Source organism: Stegodyphus dumicola, chromosome 9, assembly GCF_044657685.1.
Source record: "Stegodyphus dumicola isolate Sdum_Otavi_A_Nest chromosome 9, ASM4465768v1".
Classification (NCBI taxonomy): Eukaryota; Metazoa; Arthropoda; class Arachnida; order Araneae; family Eresidae; genus Stegodyphus; species Stegodyphus dumicola.
In genome coordinates, this window is record NC_140776.1 from 117,728,512 (window position 1) to 117,753,604 (window position 25,093).

The window sequence follows — 25,093 nt, forward strand, 5'->3', positions numbered from 1 at the left end:
TTCTGTGCTAAATGCTTTCTTTAGTATTACATTTTTGCCTTATTGTTTAGGATTTTTCAATATGTTTTTAGCAAGTTGAGAAATAGGTTTATATTATTTTAGTGAGTGAAATAGTTTCAAGTAATGTTGTTTACAAGGTTTAAATGCTTAGCAAATAATTCTGAATACTATAAATGTTATAAAACATTTGAAATGTTTTACATTAAAGTTAACTTTAAATGTTTTACATTAGTGGTACAGATGTAAGAAATGCAGGAAAATTTTCAGAACCATGGCAGGAATTCTCATTTTTTAAAGCATTCAATTTTTACTAATTTCAAATTCTAAATAAATATTGATTTCCTTTTAGTATTACACTCAATATGCAAGTTCGAAATTTAAAACAGTAAAAATTATTATTTTTCAGTTTTAATGTATTGAATAAAATTTTAAGTAAGTAGCCTCAGTTTGCATAGAAAATTTGATTTGTGTTTTAAATTGTTTCAGGAAATCTAGAAAGTTTAAAAACAGCATTGTAACAAAATAAAAATTTTTAATTATTTTGAAGAAGTTCAAGAATGAAAAACAGTTAAAAGCACTTTATACAATGAAAAGATTGTGTAGGTTAAGAAGATTGAAGAGAGAAATGTCAGCAACATCTCTTTTTCTGTCTTTTTCCTTCCTCTTCTTGCAACTTCAGAACTTGCTCCATAGCCTCGTCTTCTCTGGTCTTCAAAACACTAAAAAGAAATGTCAACGTACTTTATTATATTACTCATGATATGAAACAGTATCGGTTATATCGATATGCAAGCAAACAGTTACGTAAGTCGTCATTTGCTGTTATGCTGAAATTATTATTAGTTGGTGGTATTTTTATTTAGGAAATTTAGCTCGGTTATTATGCAGTTTCATAGGTAGAATTTTTGCCGTTGTCGTTTGGGGCGGTCCCTCAATTTGCCATTCTCTTCATTAAAAAAAAAAAAAAAAAAAAAAAAAAAAAAAAAAAAAAAAGTTTAACTCAAACGTTTTAAAATTGTACTACTATTTTGTTTGTTACTTCCTTGCACGAAATAAAGAAAGTATTGTAATCACAGAAATTTTGGGTATCATATTTCAACAGAAGTATGCATTTTGACCGTTCCCAAATTCATATGGATGATTTTTCTGCGTGACTTCTGTACGTACGAACAGAATAAAGGACTTTCTCCCCCCAAAACGGATTGTAAAATGGACTGAAGATGAATTTTTTTATGACTTCTGTAATACGTACCTACATATCTCGCATAACTTAAAAATAATTAGAAGTAGAATGTCGAAATTTTGTTCATGGGACTGCTTTTGATACTTAGATGTGCACCTTCCTTTTTCTATTGCAATCGGCAGTACCAAAAGAGTATATTGTTTTCATTACAGACACATATTTCTACAACATTCCCTATGATGTAGAAATATTGACGTCCGTATCAACATGCGCTGGATATATATTTATCGAGATAAAGATTTGTTTCATGTGGATAATCTTCAAGTGATTTCGCTTTTAAACCACTTAATAGAAAAAAAAAAAAAAAAAAAAATCCATTATAAAGTTAATTTCTAGTATATATGAAGTTTATCGTATTTTTTATTTATATACAAACGGCATGTAATCTCATTTATGTAAAACGGGTGTTTCATATTCATTAGTAAAATAGAATTATAGTTAAAGAATAAAATTTATAGGATGAATCAATTCAAATGTACTTTCTATTTTTACTTGAAAAAAAAAAAAAAAAATTCGTCTTAAATATTTAAAAATGCATGTACTTTTTTTAATCTTAAAAAATTGAAATGAAACGGTTTCATCTTTGAGAAAATATTTTCAGCACTGAAAAAATATAAATGAGGCTTTAGGTTTTTAGAAGATATGTATCTTCGAATTAAAAAAAATCTTTATATATATATATATATATATTAAAGGAAGTTGCAATGGATTTCTATTTTCATCTTTGAAAATGCAAATGAAATATTTTTGCTCTAAAAAATTTAAATGAACTTTTTCGACTTTTTAAAATCAAAGTAAAACTTTTTTTTCTTATATTTTGAAATTAACATAGGTTGTCTCGCAGACAAAATCATAGGCGGAGATTTTTCTTCCTAAAAAAAAATATTGATTAAATATCATGTTCTTAGCATTTCAACCATAAAATTCAGTTCAAGAGCAATATCGCAAAATAATTTAAAAATGAGCATATCTTTAGAATTTCTGATGCTCAGTCTCGAGCGCTGGAGATAAAAATGTTTGTTTTTTTAGTACAGTGTTGCCATTGCTCGCTTTGAAATCGTTGAGTTTGTTAACCAAAAATTCTTTAAAGTTTTAAAAAATATAAAATAGATAATTGAAATAAATTAAATAAATCCAAATGCCCATATTCGGGTGGAAACGTAAGTTATTCAAAATTTGATGGCACTAGGTACCGTTGTTTTATCACAATGCGAGAAACATACATGCATTTATGCAGATTCTTCACCATTTAATTTCTTTAAATACAACACAGGGCAATAACATTCGGTGGCAACAATATGAAAAAAGTGTAGAGACATAAGATATTTTTTCCAAGCAGGAAAGATTAGCAACCGCCCTCGCCGGGAATTGAACAACGGACCTCTGGAATACCGGCCTAGCGTGCAGACCACCACACCACGAAGGCACATTGGGAAGGCGGGAGAAATACTTTATAAGTGAAGCGGATACTTAAAGTTTACGATGCAAAATGCCAAAACGAAATTAACGCCCAAAACGCCCTTTGGGCTAAAAAAATTCAAATATATTCGAAAGCTGTTAAAATGAATATTTCCGTTGAAATATGATACCCGAAATTTTCGCAATTACAATACTTCCTTTACTTCATTCAAGAAATTAAAACAGTAATTCATTTCATGTACTATGAATTACTAGCTGGACCCATGAAATGACACTAGCTAGGTTCATTCTATTCCTTATGTATAGTTTTCTTTTTTATAATAACAATTCTAGACGGGTGGTACAATTTCAATAATAAGCCTGTAAGGATTTTAAGTTTTACTAACGTTCATTTTGTTTTAAAATTTTGCTGTCCTCTCTTATTTTTCACTTCCGGCCAGAAAAATCGCAGTTACTTTTGCTTATGCAAATTGAGCTTGCAAATTGTTAAGTATTTAAGTTGTGGCTTTTAGCCAAGAGAGAGACTTCTCGCTACCTTACCTAGCGCGCGCTTTTCAGTCAGTTCTTGTCTGCCTTTGATTTCAAAACTTAACTCTCTTTCATACTTGCGGACGTACTGTAGTTTCCCGCATTCTGCTTACTACATACGTAAACTTTAAAAGTCAAAGTCCAGTCTTAGCGTTACTAGTCTTTGTAAAGCATTTAAATTTAGTTCTTATTTATTTAGTTAGTTTGTAGTTCTTATAAGTACTGATCTTTGTATCCCGAAGTGCGGGAATAGCTGTAAACTGTGAAGAATAAAGGTTAGTTAAACCCTTCCCATTTGTGTCATATCTTCTACACTTTGACGTACATAGTTTAAAGTAAACTCCCTGTTCTTACTCAGGACTCCAGTATGTTTGCAAAAGCAATTAGAAGGAGTAGTAGTCCTGAAAAGCCTAGAAATAATGCCCAGAAATAGGATTCAAATATCTCACCTAGCTAAAGCAGCTATGGCATCGTTTATGCTGTTTCCAGTTTTGGCACTTGTCTCAAAAAACAGAGTTCCAAATTCCTGTAATAAAGCACAGTAAAATATCATTAAATAGAAATCTCACACAGTAAATCAACTCTGAATTTTTAAACTTATAAGTGTAAAATACCTGCATTGTAACAGATACACATATAGTATATAGATGGAAAAAGTTTTTATGTAAATATTTAAATGTTTGGAATATCATAACAGTTTGAGTAGAAAGTGTTTTATTGTGAACGTCTGTTGCATTTTTGTACTTAATTTGTTAGAATGCACTTAAATAAATAGATTTCGTTATTTAGGTTCGGGCATTTTTATTATTTGTGATCTAAAATTGTAGATGAATTATGTAAAATGAATTATTTAATCTAATTTTCCCATTAAACTATAAGAAAAATCATTTTTTCCTTTTAGTTCATTAATTATTTTATGAGTTTTAAATAAAAGCTTATTTTTTAAAAACAATTTGTATAATTTATTATTTATTTTTATCTCTTTAGTCTCAATGACACGTTATGAATCAAACTATTAGATCAAAAAATCGTTTTTCAAAAATGACTAATCCCTCTTTTACTCCCAATAATTACGTCAAGCATTCGAAACAATCGAGCAATTTTCGAAAATTCGCCAAAAATTCGGAAATGAAGTTACAATTTTTATGTAAGTTAACTTAAAAGATTATTTTCCCTCTCTATTCTATGGTTTAAACAATAAAATTATGATATTTTTAGTTTATTTGTCAAATGAAGACATGTGCGAAAAATCAGTTAAGCATTAATTGAAAAATAAATCTAAATCAAATTTTGAACCCATCGTTTCACCACAAGTCTTTGTCATCGATCAACAGTATGTGTAGAAAATTTGAACTCGGTGAATTATCAGTAGATTAAAATCCGATGTCAAAATTCCGTCCTTAGTGAAACGCCATTAATTAACTAAACAAAAGCTTTTAAACTTTATCTATAAGAATAGGTAATTTGCTAATTCAGTGGTACCTCGGTATACGTCATTAATTCGTTTCGAATTCTTGGATTTATATCAAACTAGACGTACATCTAATGAATTTTCCAATAAGAAATAGAGGAAAAATAATAAATCCATACTTGGAAAAAGTTCTATAGTTATTATCGTAACACTGTTTAATACTAAAATACGGATGGTGTAAGTGCAATATATACCGTACATAAATGTTTTCTCTGTTATCCAGATGAAAAGCAATTTCTCAACACATTCTAACGTTTGTTAATATGTTATATTGTGACTTATCTCATCTGCTTGACAATAACACGTTTGTAATATGATCTTTGGTAATCCATTTCACCGTATTTGCAGCGTTATAGTATTGAATAACGTCTTCGTTTTTCACAATCATAGGTATCGTCGTTCTCGGTATGCAATAGACAAGTCCCAGATACTCATGTCATCGTTGGTTAAGGCGCGGTACGTACGCATATCTTGGGTTCCCGCGAAACTCTAGATATGTACATAGGATGCACTGTACGGACCTTGCATAGCATGTATAACTCTTGAAAGAGGTGAACAAGTACAATCCGCGCAGTCGAGATTTATCAAAATCGAGTCGTATTCCAAATATCGCATACTAAACAAAACTTTTCGCTACCAAACAGAACGTATTTCAAAGCGAACGTATACCGAGATACGACTATACCTTAACTATGGGGTTTTAAATAACCATAACGTAACTTAAATGGGTGCTCATATAAATAAAACTTCAAAAGAAAGGTAAATAAGAATTAAAAAATTTCAGTCAGGAGTTCAAAAATTCTCTTAGTTGCTATGATTTCAAAATTTGAAATAAACAAGAATCAAAATTTCATTTTTACATCAGCCATTCTTGTGCCATCCTTGGTTCGTATAACTCTATCGTCCTCGGATTCACACAAGTCTGTCTTGTTTCCGATCAGCATAATAACTGAACCTTCTTCCGCTCCTTCCTGTGAAACATTTGCAAAATTATAAAGTAATAAAACTAAGAAGAAATGATCATTTAAATTATAGTTTTCCAAACTGAACGATGATGAGAAATCAGATGAGGCTTTCGGTCATAAGAGGAGTAAGTCGAACTTCGTTGCTAGGCAACAAGACCTTAAAACGTCACGAAAATTGGTTATAGGGTTTTGTTTAAATGCTCTAAAACAGGGGTCTTCAAATTACGGTCCGCGGGTCGGATCGAGCCCGCGAGCGCAATGAATATCGCCCAGCAAAGGTTTTTTTAAAGTAATTTTATAAGATTTAAGCAAGCTCATTAATTATTTTGTATAATAGCAAATCTATAAGTACGTTGTCTGTCATGCACGAGCTTTATAAAAAATATTGAAAACGTTATTACAATCGTTTCTAAAATTACAATGACTTAATGACTTAACACTATATTAATTTTTTTTAATTGTGCTGTTTAAGAGAATAAAGATTTCGTGTGTTATCTTTATCTATTTATATAGTAGTATTCTAGGTTTGCTCGTAAATATTTTAAGCAACGATTTTGTTTAAATCTTAATTTTCATTCTGTAAATAATGTAATTCATTTTAATTTTGGAGATGTTTTATCATATAAAACTTGCCCAAAATATGAAATATCTATGAGCGAAAGTTTGCACCTGATCAAAATGTAACCAAAATGCGCTGATTAATTGTTACGACGAGGAGATAAATCCACTTAAAAGTAACGATACATTGCAAACCGAAGAAATCTCTTCTGCGGCAAGAATAATTTTGCGGATGTTTAAAAATTTATATTAGGTGAAACTGGATGAAAGTGTACAAAACAAGGCTCTGCGTAATATCACAGCGTCATAGATCCAGCCGCAAAAATCTTGCTGCCTTGTTTAAAAACATGTACCTGCTATTCATCAAACACACATCACCATGGTATGATGAACAAACTAGGTCTTGTGTCTCAAAGCCTCGTGAAAGAGCCAATATGGCGAACAGGCTAAAAAGTTCGGAGATCCTCTGCTTTTCGACTTTATGCCAATTTAGTGTAAGAACCGACAAATTATAGCAAAGCAAACACGAACTGACGTCCGGTCAACGGTTTCACTCAGTTAGCTGCACATTTATGCATACGCAGCGTACCTTCGTTGATTGACTGCGGCTTAAAATGTATTACACAGGTTTGGTTTGGCTTATTTGATCATGGCAAAGCACTCGACGGCTATCTGCGTAAAGGAAAGGATACCTTCGTGGAGGACTTAAGGAAAGCTGGTTCGTGTACGCGTAACAAATGGGTAAAATCACGAAAAAGACCGTGCAACAGCCTGTTCACTGGATTTGAACCCTGGACCGAACTACTAGTATTCAGCAGCACCACCGTTCGGCGCTTGTGGTCCCTTAACTTACACAGGCTTGAAAGGAAATTTACGCCTTATGCGCCGCAAAATCTTATGAGAAAACTTATGAGAATCTTATTAAATTTAAGCCGCAAAACCTTGTGAGAACAAAGCCTTCGTACGGACGAAGTTTTATTGGTGCGAGAGACAATGAAGTAGCATTGGAAGACAAGTGGGTAATTAGAACATGCTTTACAAATTTGGTTGCCTAGACACTTTTAAAATTAACATTTACACATTTACTTATACATGCAGTCATCCAGCTTTACAGAAATCATACTAAACATTCTTTACCTACGTTGATCGAAGTTTTATGTAGGTCTTAGTTACCGTTTGAAATACCTGGACACTTGAAACTTAATGCATTCAATAATTAGAGACTACACGTTTTTGTATAAAGTATTTATTTCTTTTAGCGAATTGTAAAACTTTCATATTTAATCTGTCTGCTACTAAGTAACAAATCAAGCAATAAAAGCAGTTCTCAAAAATACTTTTTTTTACTTTTTCATCGGACTCATTTAAATAAAAGTGCACTTTTAAATCATATCTAATCAGAACCAATAAATCTAATTAAAAGATATCTAATCAGAACCAGTAATTTTTTTTATGAAATTATACTTTCTGAACTCAAAATTATAAATATATACATACAGGGTGTCTAAAAAATGTAGTGACAAACCTTTAGGGAAGGTAGGGCGCATCCTGAGAACTGCCGTCTTCCACTTGGCCGTGGAACTGCACAAGAACTGATGACCGGAAACGTTATCGAACGCCACTAGGTGGTGTTGGAGAAAGTGAGGATGTCCTCATTCGAGCGGGAGCCCGTATACGAAGAGCATGCAACGGTAAGAATTGTAATAATTAGAAGTTCCCTTCAGCCCACCTGGACACGAGTGTCCTTTATCTCAAAGGAAAGGGCTCCGTCGTTTCACAAACGAGGGCAGCCAGCGACCTAGCCGCTAGCTGGGAGCATGCAACGGTATATGAAAGGTGAGGCTGCATACATACATTTAGTGTATGTAATAGCTCAGGGCAACGGACAAGCCGCTGAACAACTTTATTGAGAACGCTTCCCAGATAGGCATCACAATGTGTTTGCACGTGTGCATCGAAATTTGTGTGAGTACGGATCATTAAGGAGTAGCAGGATTAGAAAAGACAGGCTGTTTAGTTGTTATGGAAGAAAGTGTGTTGGCTGCCCAGGATATATTGATCCTAGTATCAGCATACGTGCCTTTGCCTCTGACTTAAGAGTGTCTCGTTGCAGAATACAGCGTAATTTGAACGTCGAGTCTGTCTTTTATCGCCAAAGGATTCAGTTACCGCTCCTCGATGATCATCCTGCATGTGTGCGTTTCGCACAGTGTCCGAGATGTAAATTTCCTACCTTGTGTGTTGTTCACTGTTGAGGGCACATTCAATAAGGATGGTGTATTCAATCAGCACAATGCGCATTTGTGGGCTCAAAAGAAAACCACGGTGGGCGGCAAGACGCGGTTGATAATATACAAATAAAGACAATAATAGACAAATAAAGGAATAAAACAGTATACAATAATAGACAAATAAAGAAATAAAACAGTATACAATAATAGACAAATAAAGAAATAAAACAGTAATATATATAACTCATAATATTAGAAAATCGTATAGGGAAATAATTTTTTAATCTATAGTTTAAACTTCTTTCAACAGAAGTCGATTTAAAATGAAGAAAACTATATTTTTAAGAGAACTTTATTGAAGTATTATTACGTTCTGAAATTTATACCTTAATATTATGTATCCAATTCCTCACATTCCTAAATGAAATCTCAGAAGTTACGTCATACACCACGATGATGCCATCCGCTTTACGGAAATACTGATGTGTCATACTTCGAAACCTTCAAAATAAAAAGGGAATAGGTAAGAAAAATTACGGAAGATTAAACAGCGAAAATAAGTTGGGATGAATATCATACGAATACAATCATATTGATAGGAATATACTATTATGAATTGCATTGATTTAATTCTAGAAGATTCTGTATTCCTCTTTATTTAAACATGCATGTAAATCTGCCTTTTTGCGATAGCGTATGATGCAAAACTGGAGTTAAGATAATATTGTTACGAATTTTGTACATATACGGATAATTTTAGTAACATTATATGTAAAAGTGTTATATATTTTTCCTATATAATGTAACATAAAAATCTAGGAGGAGGATGCTGTATCGGAAAAATAAGGATACAGGGGAAAGTCTTTTAAGATTGAGTAAATGGTTATCTCGCTAATTTGTCGAGATATCGTCAAACTAGCAACAGTTTTGGCGACTTTTTTGTCCCCGAATTTGGAGAGAAATCGCCAAAAACCGCCCAACTTCACGACTTTTGGGTCCGGTTCCTGTATCCGCGTAACAGTTATTGAATAACTGTAATTGATGTTCTGCGTAGCTGTAATCGCAAGCCGGCCCTTATATGCCTTCCAGTAATTTCCAGACGTAGAAAGTACTAGAAATATCTCAGCAGCCGGGTGAAACTTTTATAAAGCCGGAGAGAGCATCTGCTCTCAACTGTTGTTGTGAGCTGCTAGTTCAGAGAGACTTCGGAGTATTGGAAGGTTCGCCTTTTAGATGCGATTTGCTTGTGTTGTGTTTAACGTTCTTAATAGTTGGAAGTGTGACTACTGGTTGGACTCTGTGATACTGGGAACACATGTACAAGTATTTATGTGGAAAGTTTCATAACTCTGAAGTGTTTCTTTTGATAAAATAAACTTTATCAGCCTTTCATCGGTGTTGTGTGCTTTCAATTTATTACAAATCCGTAAGCATGCAACAATATGTATAGCTGCGAAGGAAACATTCAATAACTTTTTATAAAGCTTATTCTACGTCTTTCAAAAAATCTTACGGATGCAAACGTTTGTTCGTAGAAGAGAATATGAATAGCATTTACTCGTATACTCAAACAACAACAGAAACAAAGCTAAGCATAATACATTTCTTTTCCCTAAAAACGAATCAATTGTATAACCCAAATTCTTAAGATTCGCTGCTTTCTCTTCCCCCGGAATAGCGAAAATTTTCATCATAATACGACCCTCGAACAGAATTCTGTCTGATAACTCAGTCAAATAATTTGATAAGAATCAAAGAAATAGGTTTTCTTTGGTTCCCATCAAATTCTGCGATCTATAATAATATGACTTGCAATACTACTCCAGTTGCCATCAAATTCTACGATTCTAGTATAATCCCATCAAATTCATCTTCACTACGTTCTTTAGTTTACTGCTCACATATACCGCCCAGCCGGGATAGTGGTTAGCGATACTGACTGCCATATCAAAAGACCCGGGTTCGAATCCTGGGGAAGGCATGGATGTTTGTAAATGTATAGTGTCTGTGCGGCATGGGGCGACTCTAGAGATGCGGCCAGTCGAAGGGCTGATAGTAGGAAAGGAGACCCTTGGACCCGTCTTCCGGGATGCTTCCCATCTAAACTGGGGTTGGAACTGAGCAAAATCGTACTGTCACCCGGGGCTGGTGCTCAAGACCCTTGCCAACGACAGGCCCAATCTTTTACTCCTTGCCGCGAAGAGTTTCGTGGGCTTGTTCTGATGTTACTCTCAGACAAATGAGATAAAACACAACAGCAATAACAACATAATAATTTTCACATATACAGGTTGGTAATTAAAAACATTTCCCGATATATGTAGCCCCAGCGGCTTATTTGCTCAGCAAATCGAAATGAAATTCCAGATTATTTGAAAGTATGAGATGGAGACTGTGATGATTCGAAACAATGAAGGTCTCACGGTAAAGGAAGAGGCAAAAAATTTCGAAATTTTCGAATGGCAGCACACTTTCTCTGAGCAAATTGATCAGCGCACTGAAAAACAGTAAATGGCATGCAATTCCAATGAAAGTTTTTTTCCTCTCCTCTCTCGCATTGTCATTGGTCCTCTACAATGTTCTCTGCAAATGTTTTATGCCAGAAAATTTCGTCATACGTGTATAGTTCCAATGCCATTTATGGTTTTTCAATGCGCTGATCAATTTGCACAGGAAAAAGTGGGTGATGCCATTCAAAAATTTCGAAATGTTTTCAATGTAACCCTGATAGCTGTACTTTGTTAAATTATTACAGTTTTGAGCTCATACTTTCAAATAACAATATCTGGAATTTCATTTCGATTGGTTGAGTGGATAGGCCGCTAGGGTTTCATAGATAGCGGAAGTTATTTTATAAGCACCCTGTACTAAAGACGCCATAGAATGTACTATGAGTTGCTTATCGTATCCTCGTTCTCCTAGATCGGGTGTCACACACGTTTTGCACAGTCTGTTCAGAACACGGAGAAAAGTTGAACATTTAAAAAAAAAAAAAAAAAAAAAGCAATCCGTGGTTCGGTAAGGTTCGATTCCTGGCGAAGGTGATTGCTAATTTTTCATCTCTCCGACTTCCAAAAAGCCTAATGTCTCTAAAAGGGTGTTGGATGAGATTCTCCTGACCCAGGATTTGACGATTGGGTCCCCTAAAAACCCCAGTCGCCCTTTAAAAGGGGGAGTATATAAGGTATTTCTCCCGCCTTCCTAGCGTGCCTTCGTGGTGTAGTGGTATTTCAGAGCCACTGAGCCGGTATTTCAGAGGTCCGTGGTTCGGTTCCTGGCGAAGGCGATAGTTAATTTTTCATCTCTCCGACATCAAAAAATCCTAGTGTCTCTACAACTGTTTCGTTTAAACTTGCAAAAATTCTGGTAAAAATACGAAAACTACAAAAATTTCAATGGAAAGTATTCATCTAGGTCATTATACTGATTTTCTTACATTTGAAAGTTAGTTATAGCCTTATAATATAACAGTTAAGAGTATAGGAAATTGGAGAGGGATAAAAGTTCATTATATATCGTTATATCCGGGAGATCGTAAGCGATCTTTCTTATAGCCGAGGTTTCGTTATTGCGGAGTTTAGCTGCATTAATGGAACTCTCGAGACCGGCAGTCCTCAACTTGTTTTGCCCCACGAATTCCTTTCATTATTGCTAGAAGATCGTTTCTCTTTCGAAAACTCGAAACGTTCATAGATATTTATTTACATTTAGATTATTTTTAAATGTGTTTTATAAATTAAACAAAGCTACACTAACAATGTATAGAAAATATTGATAAAGACCCAAAACTTGAATAAAACCAGTTATCTATATTCATAACTAAAACTAAATATTTAACAAATAAACAAAAGGCTAGTCACATTTGCCCCCGAAAGCATAAAATCCCCCCAGGTACAAAATTCCCCGTGCCTGAGAGCACCTATGTTAGACTAATTTATAAAAATCTCATTATTGTTTATCTAACTATGTATAGCACAGCATTTACCTTTCTTGTCCTGCGGTGTCCCAGAGCTGAAGGGCAATCCTTTCTCCTTCTACTTCGATGGTTTTCACCTGGAAATCTACACCTAGAAAAAAATCAATTCATAAATCACGTTATTTGGAAAATATATTTTATCAAATAATCTCAGAAATGTTTTTTAGACAGGGGCAGACAATATGAGCTAAAAGAAAACTATTTGTTAGATACGTAAATTTGAAGTCTATATATTTTATCAAATAATCTCAGAAATGTTTTTTAGACAGGGGCAGACAATATGAGCTAAAAGAAAACTATTTGTTAGATACGTAAATTTGAAGTCTTTTGTGTCCGCAGACGTTAATATGTGGCAACATTTTAAATTTATCTGTTGTACGAAAAGAAAATTATTTATTACATGTATAAATTCTCTCAAGGATGAAACACAGCTGTAGTTCTGGAAAATGTGTCGGCTATACAAAAATATAAATGAATGATAATTACCCTGCCCATCAAATGATACAGAAGAAACTTAATATTGGATCTGCAGCTGTACAAAAATTTATTCCTGATGTGAAAAATATTAGTTCTTCATTCGGTCTCGCATAAATGAAACAGAACCACAAAATACGAGCATGTCAGAACCGGTCAAGGAACTCTAAAATTGCTTAATGATGGTGAATACCTTGTGGGACTTCACTTGATCTCGTAAACGTTATTATTTAGTCCAAGAAGTGAAGCTAATTATCCCTATGTCGGAAACAAATAACAAAGTCGTGAAAAGGTTAAAATAAACCTATTATTTAAGCAGAATTTAAAACATACACGTAGGCTCTTGGGCTGCAATGAAAGTCATAACTCGTGGTGATGCAACTAAAATAGAACATAGAAATTTAAATCAAAAGTCTAACTGTAGCCAAGGACTACATAATTAAATATTACTAGAAGCTGGCTCATTATTATACTGGAGGTCAGAAAGTGTCGGCAGCGACAGAACGTAAAGCCGAATAATTACAATTATCAGAGTTGGCAGGAAATTCACACGTAGCGTGCACGCGAAGCCGAAAACAAACTCTCTCTTAAAATATAAAAACCTCAGGTAAAATAATGGCGACTTGTTTGCATTCTGGTGAGCAATACCGAAAGGAGAAGTTTTAGTAAAGTTTGAAATTATAAATAACTGGTTAATTAATATGGGATTCCCTACAACTTCGATATTTTCAAAATCATAACCGGTGATTAAATGTTCATTCCTCTTTTTGAGGATCCAAGACGTCAAGAAAGTAAACTATTGGTCTTTGAAGTTGATGTCAGAACAGTAACGAATCCGCCTAAGGACAGGGAGGCTTTCATGAAGGATTTCCTATAGGAAACTGGCTCGTAACCAAGTTACACAACAAGAATACTACGAAAATACCCTTGCAGCCAGCCCATTTGCCTGGAATCAAACCCAGTCGAATTACTAGTGTTTAGCTACTTTACCGTTCGGCCGTTGGCGACTTTGCCTCTCGGCTGAATTTTGTGAAAATGCAACGTCAAAAAAATGGGAGCAGAATGCTAGAATGCGGTTCGGAAACCGGTTTAAAGACAGTCGTAGCTCCTTTGGAACAGCTGTACGCTTTACTTATTTTGGAGTAAAAGCATATAATGTGAGGTAAAGTTTGAAGCAAAGCAGACACCTGTGCATTCTCATAGGTATACAATATATATCGTTCAGCCTTCATAAGTGTTAAGCTTTCACTTCAGTAGCACCCGGAAGACCGCCCAAAGATCTCCAACCCTTTATAAGCCTACCACCAGCCTCTCTAGAGAAGTTTTGGCTCGACGTGTATTTTGAATGCCCCCTTGCGGCACAGACATCATATACTTACAAACATCCATACCTTTTCCGGACCCGGATTCGACTCCAGGACCATCAGTATGACAGACAACGTTACTAACCACTATACAGACTGGGCAGCCTTGGGCAGCAGGAATGTACATCAGTGAAATTCTGTGAAGAAGAATTGGGATTAACAACTTCAGCTGTAAAGATAGGAAAAGAAGTGCTTTTCGCCAATTTTTAAAGCCGCCAATGAGTTGGCGACATTTCGTACGTGTGTGCATAACCAGAAAGTATTCTAATTATTCTAAAGACCAACTGATTTTGTAAAAACAACGTCAACAAAACGAATTCAACCGTCCTTAATGTTTAAACTTGTTTACATTTTTTATCGGTGCCCTGTACATCTGAAGGTATAATAAGCAAAAAAATTAAGAATATGAAGAATATTCTTTAAAATGTTTTGCAACACTCACCGATGGTCGCGCTGAAGGTTGGTTTAAAGTCGTCTAGACAGAAGCGCTGCAAAATGCTCGTCTTTCCCACTCCGGAGTCGCCCACGAAGACCACTTTGAAAACTCTGGAAGGGGCTGCTCCCTGCCAACAATAGAAGGTCATCAATTAGTAAGACACTTCAAAAAGTTTCAAATTTATTTAGTTATAAGTTGAAATACCTGCACTACTGGGACTTTACTCCTCAGAGTGAAGAGGCTTCATTTAGGAAGACGAATAGGAACTTTTACGAAATACCATTTTCCATGTACTTCGCGAAAAGCGAGTTTTCGGTTTTTCGCGAAAAACTGACAAGGAGCTCATCTAAAGTTCCCTCTGAAGGTTCTACGTTGTACTGAAAAGTTCTAAAGAGATAACTAATATAGTGCCATCTAATAGCTTTAGTAAGAACTGATACTTGCTTTTGTTACCGGTTATGTCTTTTGTTCAGGAAAGTTACCATCCACTTTAGCCGGTTTCTTCATAATTTTTGAAATATTCACGAAAAACTCATAAGTAAAGCACTTAAATTCTACTTTACTTTCTTTTCAAAAGTAAACGAGCATGGCTTCATATGATGGTTTTAGTAATAATTGGTAGCGGGAAAGCAAGAACGGCGACGTGAACCTGTGGGTGGGTGATGAGATTTCAAAATTGAAACTATGTAGAAATATTAATATTTATTTTTTGTAAAAAAATATTAAGAATTCCCTGCTTAGCATCTATGACTTCCACTGATAGCGGGAAAGACACAATGGCGATGTGAACCTAAGATGAGTAATGGGTATCGAAAGTGTACCGTTCTAATATGAACACCCTGAATATGGACCCTGTAGAATGGATTTTCGAAACCGTAGACAGGGATCATCCTCTTCCAAGGTCAGTTGCACAACTGACCTTCAACTGACCTTTGAAGGGAAAATTTTATCAAGATCGGAATAAAACTGTATATTTGTATGAAAAACAAACACACGGACACTCTTTTTCCACTTACAAAGTATAAAGAACGCTCCTGAACTCTCTACTAGAAAGACCTATGATGCTCTCGACTAGAGAGAACTTCGTTAGCCGATCCCTCACACTACGAGGACTATAATTTATTTTTAATACCTATTTTAAAGAACTGTGAATGGCAACGACGTAACTGAGTAATGCCGCATGTGTAAAGAGATGAGACTTCTTTTCGGACGCCTGTCGGAGAGAGGGTTGGCAAGCTCCGCCAGCGAGCTGAGGTGTGGTGACTTTATTCGTCCAGTGATGACGAGTGCCATCTTCGTTAACGTCTCTGATCATGTCACCAGCTCGGATATCTACTAAAGTTTTCTAATTAAATGTTGTATCTGTGGTAGCTGCTGTGAATAAAAAGTGATGCATCACCAATACCAGTGTTAATTCCCTTACAACTGAAGCATCCACGACGTCACAATAGGTTGGGTGTGGACATGAATTTCAGAATGCTTTGCTCATTGGGAATGCATTTTATTAATCGTCATCTGTATGAACATTGACTCGTTTAGGTACAATATCTCATTAGGGCATTCCTCATGGAAGAAAAGTACGCAGCAGCAAGTAAATAATTTAACGGTGCTTTTCTGTTAGTGCGCTTGTCACCAATGTGAGCCAAATCTGTAACTGGTTCATATCACATCACAAACAGTTGTGCCATATTTAATGTGCGCGATGGTCTAAGCCTGCGCGCGATGCCGAACTTGTACATTTCGTAGGATTATACCTTACCGGTGGGCAGGGGTTCTAACCTCGGAGAAGGCAAGAATGCCTATAAATGTATGTGTGTATCATGGGCATACTCTGGTACCGGCAAGCCGAAATTCCACGCGAGTGGTTAAGTAATAGTAAAAGAAGGGATCTTACATCAAAATTTGCGAAGAGCTACACAAGCAGTATAACCAGAATCAATGCCTGTACACAGCTTCGTTACTGCACATATTAAATAAACGTTATATGTTGCATTACTGTTATTACAAGATCATTTTTCCCCATTAAGTTATATTATCTTTAGGGTTGAAGTAATCTAGTTAGATTTTCGCCAATGTTTATATTTTGGGTTTAGTGGCGCCGCGTTAAAAAAAAAGTACCTCTTCAACTACTGCGAAGTATTAAATAAAGTTACAATCAAAACCCACTATGAATATAACGAACTTTTAGGGATCGAAAGTTTTTGCTATATCCCAATCTGGTAAGAAAAAAAAATGAATCAACTCAAAAAATAGAGTAAAAATTTATTAATGAATCTGACAAAAAAGAGTGATTAGCATTGGCGTATATCCCAAAAGATGCTAATAGTAATTTCAAGTAATAAAAATATTAAAAGTTAATTACAATTATTATTAAGCGCAATTTCTAAATTTCTTTTCCGTTGTTTCTCAATTCCACCAGACGTAAAAAATTTTACAGGAAAAAATACTTAGTATGAATGTCAGGGTGTATATACCCATTCCTCTAGTGACACATTTCCATCTGAAATTATGAATTTACAATTAAAGTTGCCTTGCCCCTGTATTTCATGGAAGAATGATTTGCAAGAGCCTCAAAGACGTTGAACTTTTACTTCCACCCAAATTTTGAAGGGCAGCGCCCTGGGAGGGGGCTGCCCCTCAAACCGACCCCTCTTCCCTAACACCAAACCACACGAGAGGACTTTCGGTTCGCCATATATTTAGAGTGCCCATATGCTGCAAAGCCACTATACATTTACAAACATCTACGCCTTCTCCAGGATTCGAAACCGGGCCCTTCGGTAGCGCAGTAGGCTCTCTTAACCACTATACCGTCTGGAAGGCTTACAATTAAAGTAATCCCCCCTTAACACGAACTCGATGAAAATGAACACTCAGTTAACATGAACAAAATTTCTGTCCCAGCAGCGATGTATATGATATTATAAGTTATATCGGTTAACGCGAATTTCAGTTAGCATGAATTATGAACTAGTTTTTGGTCCATTACGTCATTAGATTTTGTCATTTAACACTAATTTTTTAAAGTTCCTCATATAATGTTTTGGTCGTTTCTTTACTAGAGTTTGCGCTCAGAAATTTTCCGATCCATTTAACTAAAAAACCTCTTATGACACTGGCCCAGTAACATAAATGTTCAGCCCATAACATATATAATCTGAACTTAACGAATGCAAATTTATCCATTGATATTTTCCTCCCAAATGCAACAAGTTGTCTACAACCTTTGGATGGCGTTATTTCAGTTATGAAAAGGGCTTATCGCGAGCGAATCCCGAGAGCTGCAATTTGTGCTGCTGAAAGGAAACGCAGTTTGATTCAATAAAAACCATAGCTGAAAATCCGTGTCATCACAACACATACAGAACTCTTTTAGCATAGCCTGAAGACGTAAAAACGCTAACCCTGTTGACGAGTTAGATGGTGACAACGATATTGCCTCACCTGAAGAATTGGAATAGTGTACAAGATGTTGTGATCTCTTGTTAGTTTTGAGGATTTTGTTAGTGCAAATGACGATGTTGCCCTGCGTGCTCCAGTACAAGTAGTTGTGTCTGAGGTGCAAGAAATGCCATCAGATGAAACTGAGCAGGACAATATCATCCCGCCCACTCGTCAGGAAATGTTACACGCCTTGGACACCGTAGAACGTCTCGCTGCAAGTGCGAAATGACCGTTAATTTTTGCCACGAGTACAACTGGCTGTGAAGTTACTAGGCATTTTCGTTCCCGTCTGCGACATTGCAATATACAGGAGTTTTTCACCAAAAATGATTCGTGAGTGCATTTTTCATGTTACGGTATAGTAATTAACATAATACTGTAGTGTTTTCGATGATGACATGCATTACATAATATAGCACTTATGGTAATACACGAACTCATGATTATTCGGTCCTATGAGATTCGTGTTGACGTGGGTTTACTGTATTAAAAATCATTAATTAGAGTTGTCTGTAATAAAGTCTGTCTGAGAGTTCGATCGAAGAACTCGAAAGGAATCAAAGAATGGATCCAAGCTCTCTGTATCAATGGATCAGTGGTAATGGGTAACACTACAGTGTTTGGTTTCCTTTGGTAGCGTAGACTAGACTCAAATTCCTAACAGACGTCAATCGAATTATTACCGTGTCTGAAATAACAGCAGAGTCTCGAAGATATTTAAACTAAGGTTTTTATTAAATCAGAACTTGAACATAAAATGCACATCTGCTGCTTACAAATTAATCACCACTTAGGAAGATGTAACTTAAAGAAACAGTAAATTAAAATTTAAACTAAGCCTAGAAATCAAAGACTACAAAATTTATTTAACGCGAAGTTGGCTAAAACTTCTCACTGCGTAATAATTTAAATGTCGGCAGCAGTAACGCAAAGCCGACTAATAACATTCTTATCAGAGTTAGCGAAACCTAGTAACATGGCCTCGAGAGCCAGAAATACGCTCTGTCTTACGATCTGAAAACCTCAGCTTAAATACTCTCAAACTAATTTGCATTCTGGCAGGAAAACGGAAAACAGAAGTCCCAGTAAAGACTGAAATTATAAATAATAGTAACCGTACAACACAATAGGATCTTCTAAATTATGCTTATTGTGTGTCCCGGTTTTCCAATAAGTTAGCGCTACAGCTGCGTTTCATAAATCTTTTGTTTCAAACATAGAGAAAGGTGGAAGTGAAGATAAAATAACAGCAACGTAAAAGTGTTTTTCGTTATTCTAGTACATGATGAACATAAGGGATAATTACTTTTCATTTAAAAGTTGCTGAAAGTCTGGAAAAAAGTTTAAAATATACAAAACGTCTACAGTTCAAGATGTCCACAAAGTTCTTAATGTACGATTTTATGCGTTTAGATGTTCGCTATGGCTGTGTGAAATAATACTAAATCTAAAGGAAATTGCAGGGGACGAAAACATTTATTCGTTATATCTTGCGATTCCTTATAGGCCCGATTCGCTATAACCGGTTTTGATTATAATATCGAAGGTGCAAGACTACCGTGTAATGTGGACACTGAATTTCAAATATTTTTTCCTTTCTAGCCTCAACGACTCCGCGCTTGCGATTTTGCACGCTCTAGAAAGAATGTCGAATCTGTTATTCACCATATCATCATTGAAATCATGTCCCAACAACCACGAAAAATTTAAATTAATTTGTTTTTTGAAAAAATATTGAAATTCCGATTTAATCACAAAATAGTCATGGGAGAAATAAGTACAGAATGACATTAATCTGATAAATGTCCTCCTTGGCTTTGCTGGCACATTTGAATTCTTTTGACGGAATTTTCAATTACAGTTTGCCATAACTAAGGTAAAGTTTTAGTGATAGAGCGTCCAATCTACTCCTTGTAGATCTGGCTGGTTGCTAGCTTGTTGACATAAATGTTTGACTTTTAAAAAAACCCCATAGAGTGAAGTCCAAAAGCGTTAAATCGCATGATCTAGTCACTTATACGAGAAATTACACGACCAAAGAAAGTGTCGTGCAATAATACCCTTGTTTCACGTGATGTGGCACTATCCTGTTGGGAACACATATGTTCGAGATGACGTATCTGAGGCACAAAAAATTAGGTTGTTTGATTGATTGCCATTGATTGTCTTCGAAGAAAATGGTCCAGTGATGGCTCCAGTCAAAAAGTGACACATACGGGATGCGTTTCCCTCTCTTTTCGTCATTCCAAATGCGGCAATTTTGCTGGTTTACGAAGCCGTCAACATGAAAACAGACCCATCGCTGAAGATGATTTTACAGTAAAATTTACCGTTCATTTTTAAAATTATGTTTAAGAATAAGAATGCATTTATATGTCGAATAGCCATTTTTATTTCCTTGTTCGAAGTAAAGGAGGTACTGTAACTTCGAAAATTTTCCCGATCCCGAATCTTGTTTTTTAGCGAGATGTCTACAAGTACGAACAGAATAAAGGGCTTCTTTTTCCAAAACAGATCATAATATACATTTAAATTTGGAATTTTTTTGTGGTGTCTTTACGTATGTATCGCACGTTTATATATCTGTAAGTCGTTTTTTAATAATTAACGATTAGAACGTTGAAATTTTGTATATTGTATTTCCTATAACATCTAGTTGACTTATTTTATCTGTTTCAAATTTAATTTCAAATATACAATTTTAATATGATTTTCTATTTGCGTAGAGGAAGTGGTTAATTAAGTTAGAATAATTCGAGGAAATGTGTTTAAATGAAGCACAGCAAAAAATGTGTCATATAATAGATCATACAACCAAGGTACATTGGGCTCACATCAGATGTTTAACATTGACAGACTGTTTATCGTCGAACTGTTTCAATGATTTTCTTAAAGTACAACAGCAAAAATCGATAAGATATGAGTACAATTTTTTTTTTGTTTTGTTATCTCTGAAGTACTTCCAAAACGTTTATATAATTACCTGATCTATAGACTTCTTTTTCAGAGACTTCCTTCTGATGCTCGAAGACCTCTGACTCATTTGCGAACTTCTTCTACTCTTCGATCTGGAATTCAAGGATAAATTGTTCAAAACAGTACGTTAAAGACTTAAGTGTCAACATACGAAGGAAAAAACTAATACTTCATGTACGAAGTGCGATCAACATCCGGGATCCTCCAAGTATTTTTGAAAATAGTAATCACTTTACAGCATGGGTTCCCAATATTGTTCGATGAAATTTCCTAGGGGGTCTTTAAAGGGGTCAATGATGATCAAGGGGTCGAATGGGAGGTGGATAGCCGAGTATGCACTAGAAGTTGATCGGCATAATAAAAGCCCAATTAATTATAAAATAAGTAAATAAAACTGATAATTAATTGTTTATTGATATAAAGCTGTATTAGTAAGGAAGCATATAATGTAAAATAAATTCAAAAAAGAGTAAATTAAAATTATTTAATATATATTTAAAATCAATAATAGTTTTTAACTATATAAATTTTTATATAGTGTGCGCTACAAAAAAAAAAAAAAAAAAAAAAAAAAAAAAAAAAAAAAATACGCAAGAACACACGAAAACACTACCAAAAAAAGTATGGAGAACGAAAAAATGGATTGGAGAATAAGAAACAGGTTGAATATTTTTGAACGGGGATGATTTAAAAATTTAGTTAAGCTATTTGTTTTGCCAAATATTGAAAAAATTGTAACTGTACATTAAACATAGCCATCCCATTCATTATAATCGAATTTTCTTGCAATTATAATCTGTGATTTTGTTTCTGAAAATTTGTTTATATTTGTAAAATTAAAAGTATAATAATAATAATTCAAAAAATAATTAAACATAAATCCAATAAACCATTTTTCAAAACTTAGGTTCATTTTCTTAATATAATTGGTATCTTTAAATTAGTTTTGTGCAAGTATTTGAATCATTCTTATGCTGTATATTAAAGAGGTCGATAGCCCTTTAAAAGGGCTCGATGCGAGATAAGGGTGGGAATCGCTATCCTAGAGCAGATTTTCTCAAACTTTTTAAAGTTCTAAAATTTTTAAGGAACACTACAGTAAATTTGTATTTGTAATTATAAAAAATGACTAGCCTGTCAGCCTCCTAAAATAGTTATTAATAATATATATAGATATAATTTTAATGAGTCATAGTTGGTGCCATTCGACGGGTCCAGCTAGTAATTATTGTAATAATAGTACAGATGAAAAACTGCGTTCATTGCTTCATAATCACTCAGTTTGTACAGCAGTAACAGGCAAATTTAATCTGAAAGAAAAATTAAATATATTACGCTTTTCGGAATGGCAACACACTGGTGCGGGGAAGATAATATTTGTTTCCGAATCGTGGCAACACCTTTCTGTTCAATCGCTGAGTTTTCCAATGAAGTTGCGAATACAAACAAATACGTAATGTTTTCCTGCTGTGCAACACACTACTTTTAAATCGCCGAGTTTTCTGATTGAATTCGAAACAAATATTTTACGCTTTTCCGATGGCAATACATTGTTTTTAAATCGTCGAGTTTGGTAATCAAAATGTCATTTAATTCGCACAAAACACGAAATAAATAAAAATATTTTAAATTCAAAATTCGGGCTTCATTCAAATATTTGTTCAAAACTTGGTGATCAAGATCAAGAGGTGTCTGACAGCCGGATGGTTTCTATCATCTGTCTCACCCAGCTTGAAGAAATGGTCATATTATAAAACAATTAATCGCATTTTTATGAGCTGCTATTACCAAGACAAACGTTAGGGGCCCTTAGAAACTGGATGCATCCCGTAAATACAATAATTCAAAATTCAAAATTTTCAAAATTTTAGATACGTCGAACTAAATATTGCTTTACTCTTATGCATTGAAAATTAATATTAAATTAAAAATTACGAAAAATGCATTGTATAAATTTTGTATTGTATAATTGTATGTCAATAAATTGTTACGTGGGTATAGGTTCGTGGATTAAATGCACGCAGAAGCGATGGTAGCTCGATAAAGTTCCACCCCACAAATATTCGTACAGCGTTTCTCAGTTCCACAGAGTACAATCAATAGTTACTCGCTAAAATACTTAGAATGTTAAACACAGTGCAATGCACAGTGCATCTAAAAGGTGAAGCTCTTAGGGAGATAACTCAGTACTCCGAACTCAATTCCAAACTAAATAACTGAGAACTGATGCTCTCTTTGGGTTTTCCCTGGACGCCGAGAAATCTCTAGTACTTTCCATTTTTCCAAATTACTGTAAGGCAGATACGGTTTCATATAAGGGCTGGATACGGTTACAGTGACATATAGGGATCAACTACAATTATTCAGTAACAGTATCAATTATTCAGTTACAGCGCAATGCAAAGCTCATCTAAAAGGTGAAGCTGTCATCGAGATCACTCAGTACTCTTTCAACGTTGAACTAAACAACTGCTCTCTTTGGTCTTATACAGATTTCCTCCTGGCCGCCGAGAAATATCTAGTAACTACCATTTCTAAATTACTGGAAGGTAGATATGATTAAAGCCCATATAACGGCCAGATATGATTGCAATTACGTATAGAGATAAATCAGAATTATTTAATTATAGTATCAATTACAATTATACGGGGACCTGACCAAAATCTTGCCAAATCGTCGCCAAGTGTGGCGACTTTGGGCGATTTCTTGTGAAATTTACAGTATTAGTTAAAGTTATACCGGACCAAAATGTTGCAAATGGTCGTCAAGTGTAATAACTTTTGTCGATTTCTCGCCAAATCCATCATCAGCTTGGCATTATCTTGACAATTTAGCGAGATGATCATTTACCTCAGTGTCAAATAGATTTGTCCCTATAACCTTATCTTTCTGGTAGATACTACGGTTTTGTATGTAATTGCACTAAAATTATTGACATATATACGAAATTCGTAAAATATCAAAACTCTGTATTTAATAGCTGAAGTCGCGAAAAAAACTCGATTATAAAAAAGGGATCATGAATGGGTTTAAAGAATTTAAGTAGATCTGGTATAGGTTATACTTGAATGTCGGCGTGAGCAGCAACGTAGCGTTATTAGTAACATGCCCTTACAGTTCTCATTTTCTTGACAATTCTTCTCAACATTTATTTATCTGAAGTTTTACAAAACCGCTTTGTTCTTTCGCCGCTTAATGTAATTACATTTTTTAATGGAGCATGGACTAATTTAATATAAATACAAGTAAAACATATAAATAGTATTTTCACATCCATTTAGCTAGGAAAATGCGAAAGTTTATTTATGTATTCATCTATAAGGTTTCTTGAAATTATTTGGCCGATGCTATACACCTGATCTTGATATTCGCATGGCATCCCTTGTTCGAAGAGAACATGCCGATGTAAAATTTCAAACTAAGGAAAAAGGAACCTTGGGTTACCGGCGCCTTTATGTAAGTCGACGAGTATTCTTATAGATCATGAAATGGGTGTTCCGGCCTCTTGAAGGTTGTATTCTCCATAGCATAAATTGAATTTTATAAGCTTGCCAGGCACTCCCTATCACTTGATGAACTTGTGAAAAGTTCCCGCACCTGTATTCAAATCGGTGACTGTTCATTTAGATCTTCACCTAGAAGGTTATATTCTTTATGGTAGGTACTAAACTTCGATGGACACTTTTGTGTCTTGATGCGGGGCACCATTAACTTACAGTTGCCGACAAATTTACAAATGCACAAGTCGGCTGCGCCGGTCCGGCCACCTTCTTTCGCTCATCACTGCATGTAATCCAGTTTTTGTACTTACTTATCGTCGCCTTACAAGAAATCGCCAGATTTTCAGAATGCACCAAATTCTAGACGCCATGTGCGTAATAATTCGTTAGATTTAACAAGCAACGCCGCCATTTTCAAAAGCATTTTTTTACTTGTTTTAGCGTACTTAAGTTCTAACAATTTTTATAGACTGATCGTAGTGCTTTTTTTTATTTCCCTTTCTTTCT

The 25,093-nt window shown here is 34.8% G+C and overlaps 1 protein-coding gene across 1 annotated transcript in view; it reads right to left on the reverse strand.

Moving 5' to 3' along the window:
- Positions 1-512: 512 nt before the first annotated feature.
- LOC118196459 (EF-hand calcium-binding domain-containing protein 4B-like) overlaps positions 513-25,093 on the reverse strand; it is a 129,446-nt gene continuing 104,865 nt past the window's right edge. The window contains exons 14-20 of the mRNA XM_085823977.1: positions 21,093-21,177; positions 14,672-14,792; positions 12,401-12,482; positions 8,802-8,916; positions 5,522-5,632; positions 3,640-3,716; positions 513-719 (exon numbers count right to left, since the gene is read on the reverse strand). Of these exons, the coding sequence (XP_085680103.1) occupies positions 629-719; positions 3,640-3,716; positions 5,522-5,632; positions 8,802-8,916; positions 12,401-12,482; positions 14,672-14,792; positions 21,093-21,177 (682 nt within the window). The 3' untranslated portion in view covers positions 513-628. The remainder of the gene's footprint in view (positions 720-3,639; positions 3,717-5,521; positions 5,633-8,801; positions 8,917-12,400; positions 12,483-14,671; positions 14,793-21,092; positions 21,178-25,093) is intronic.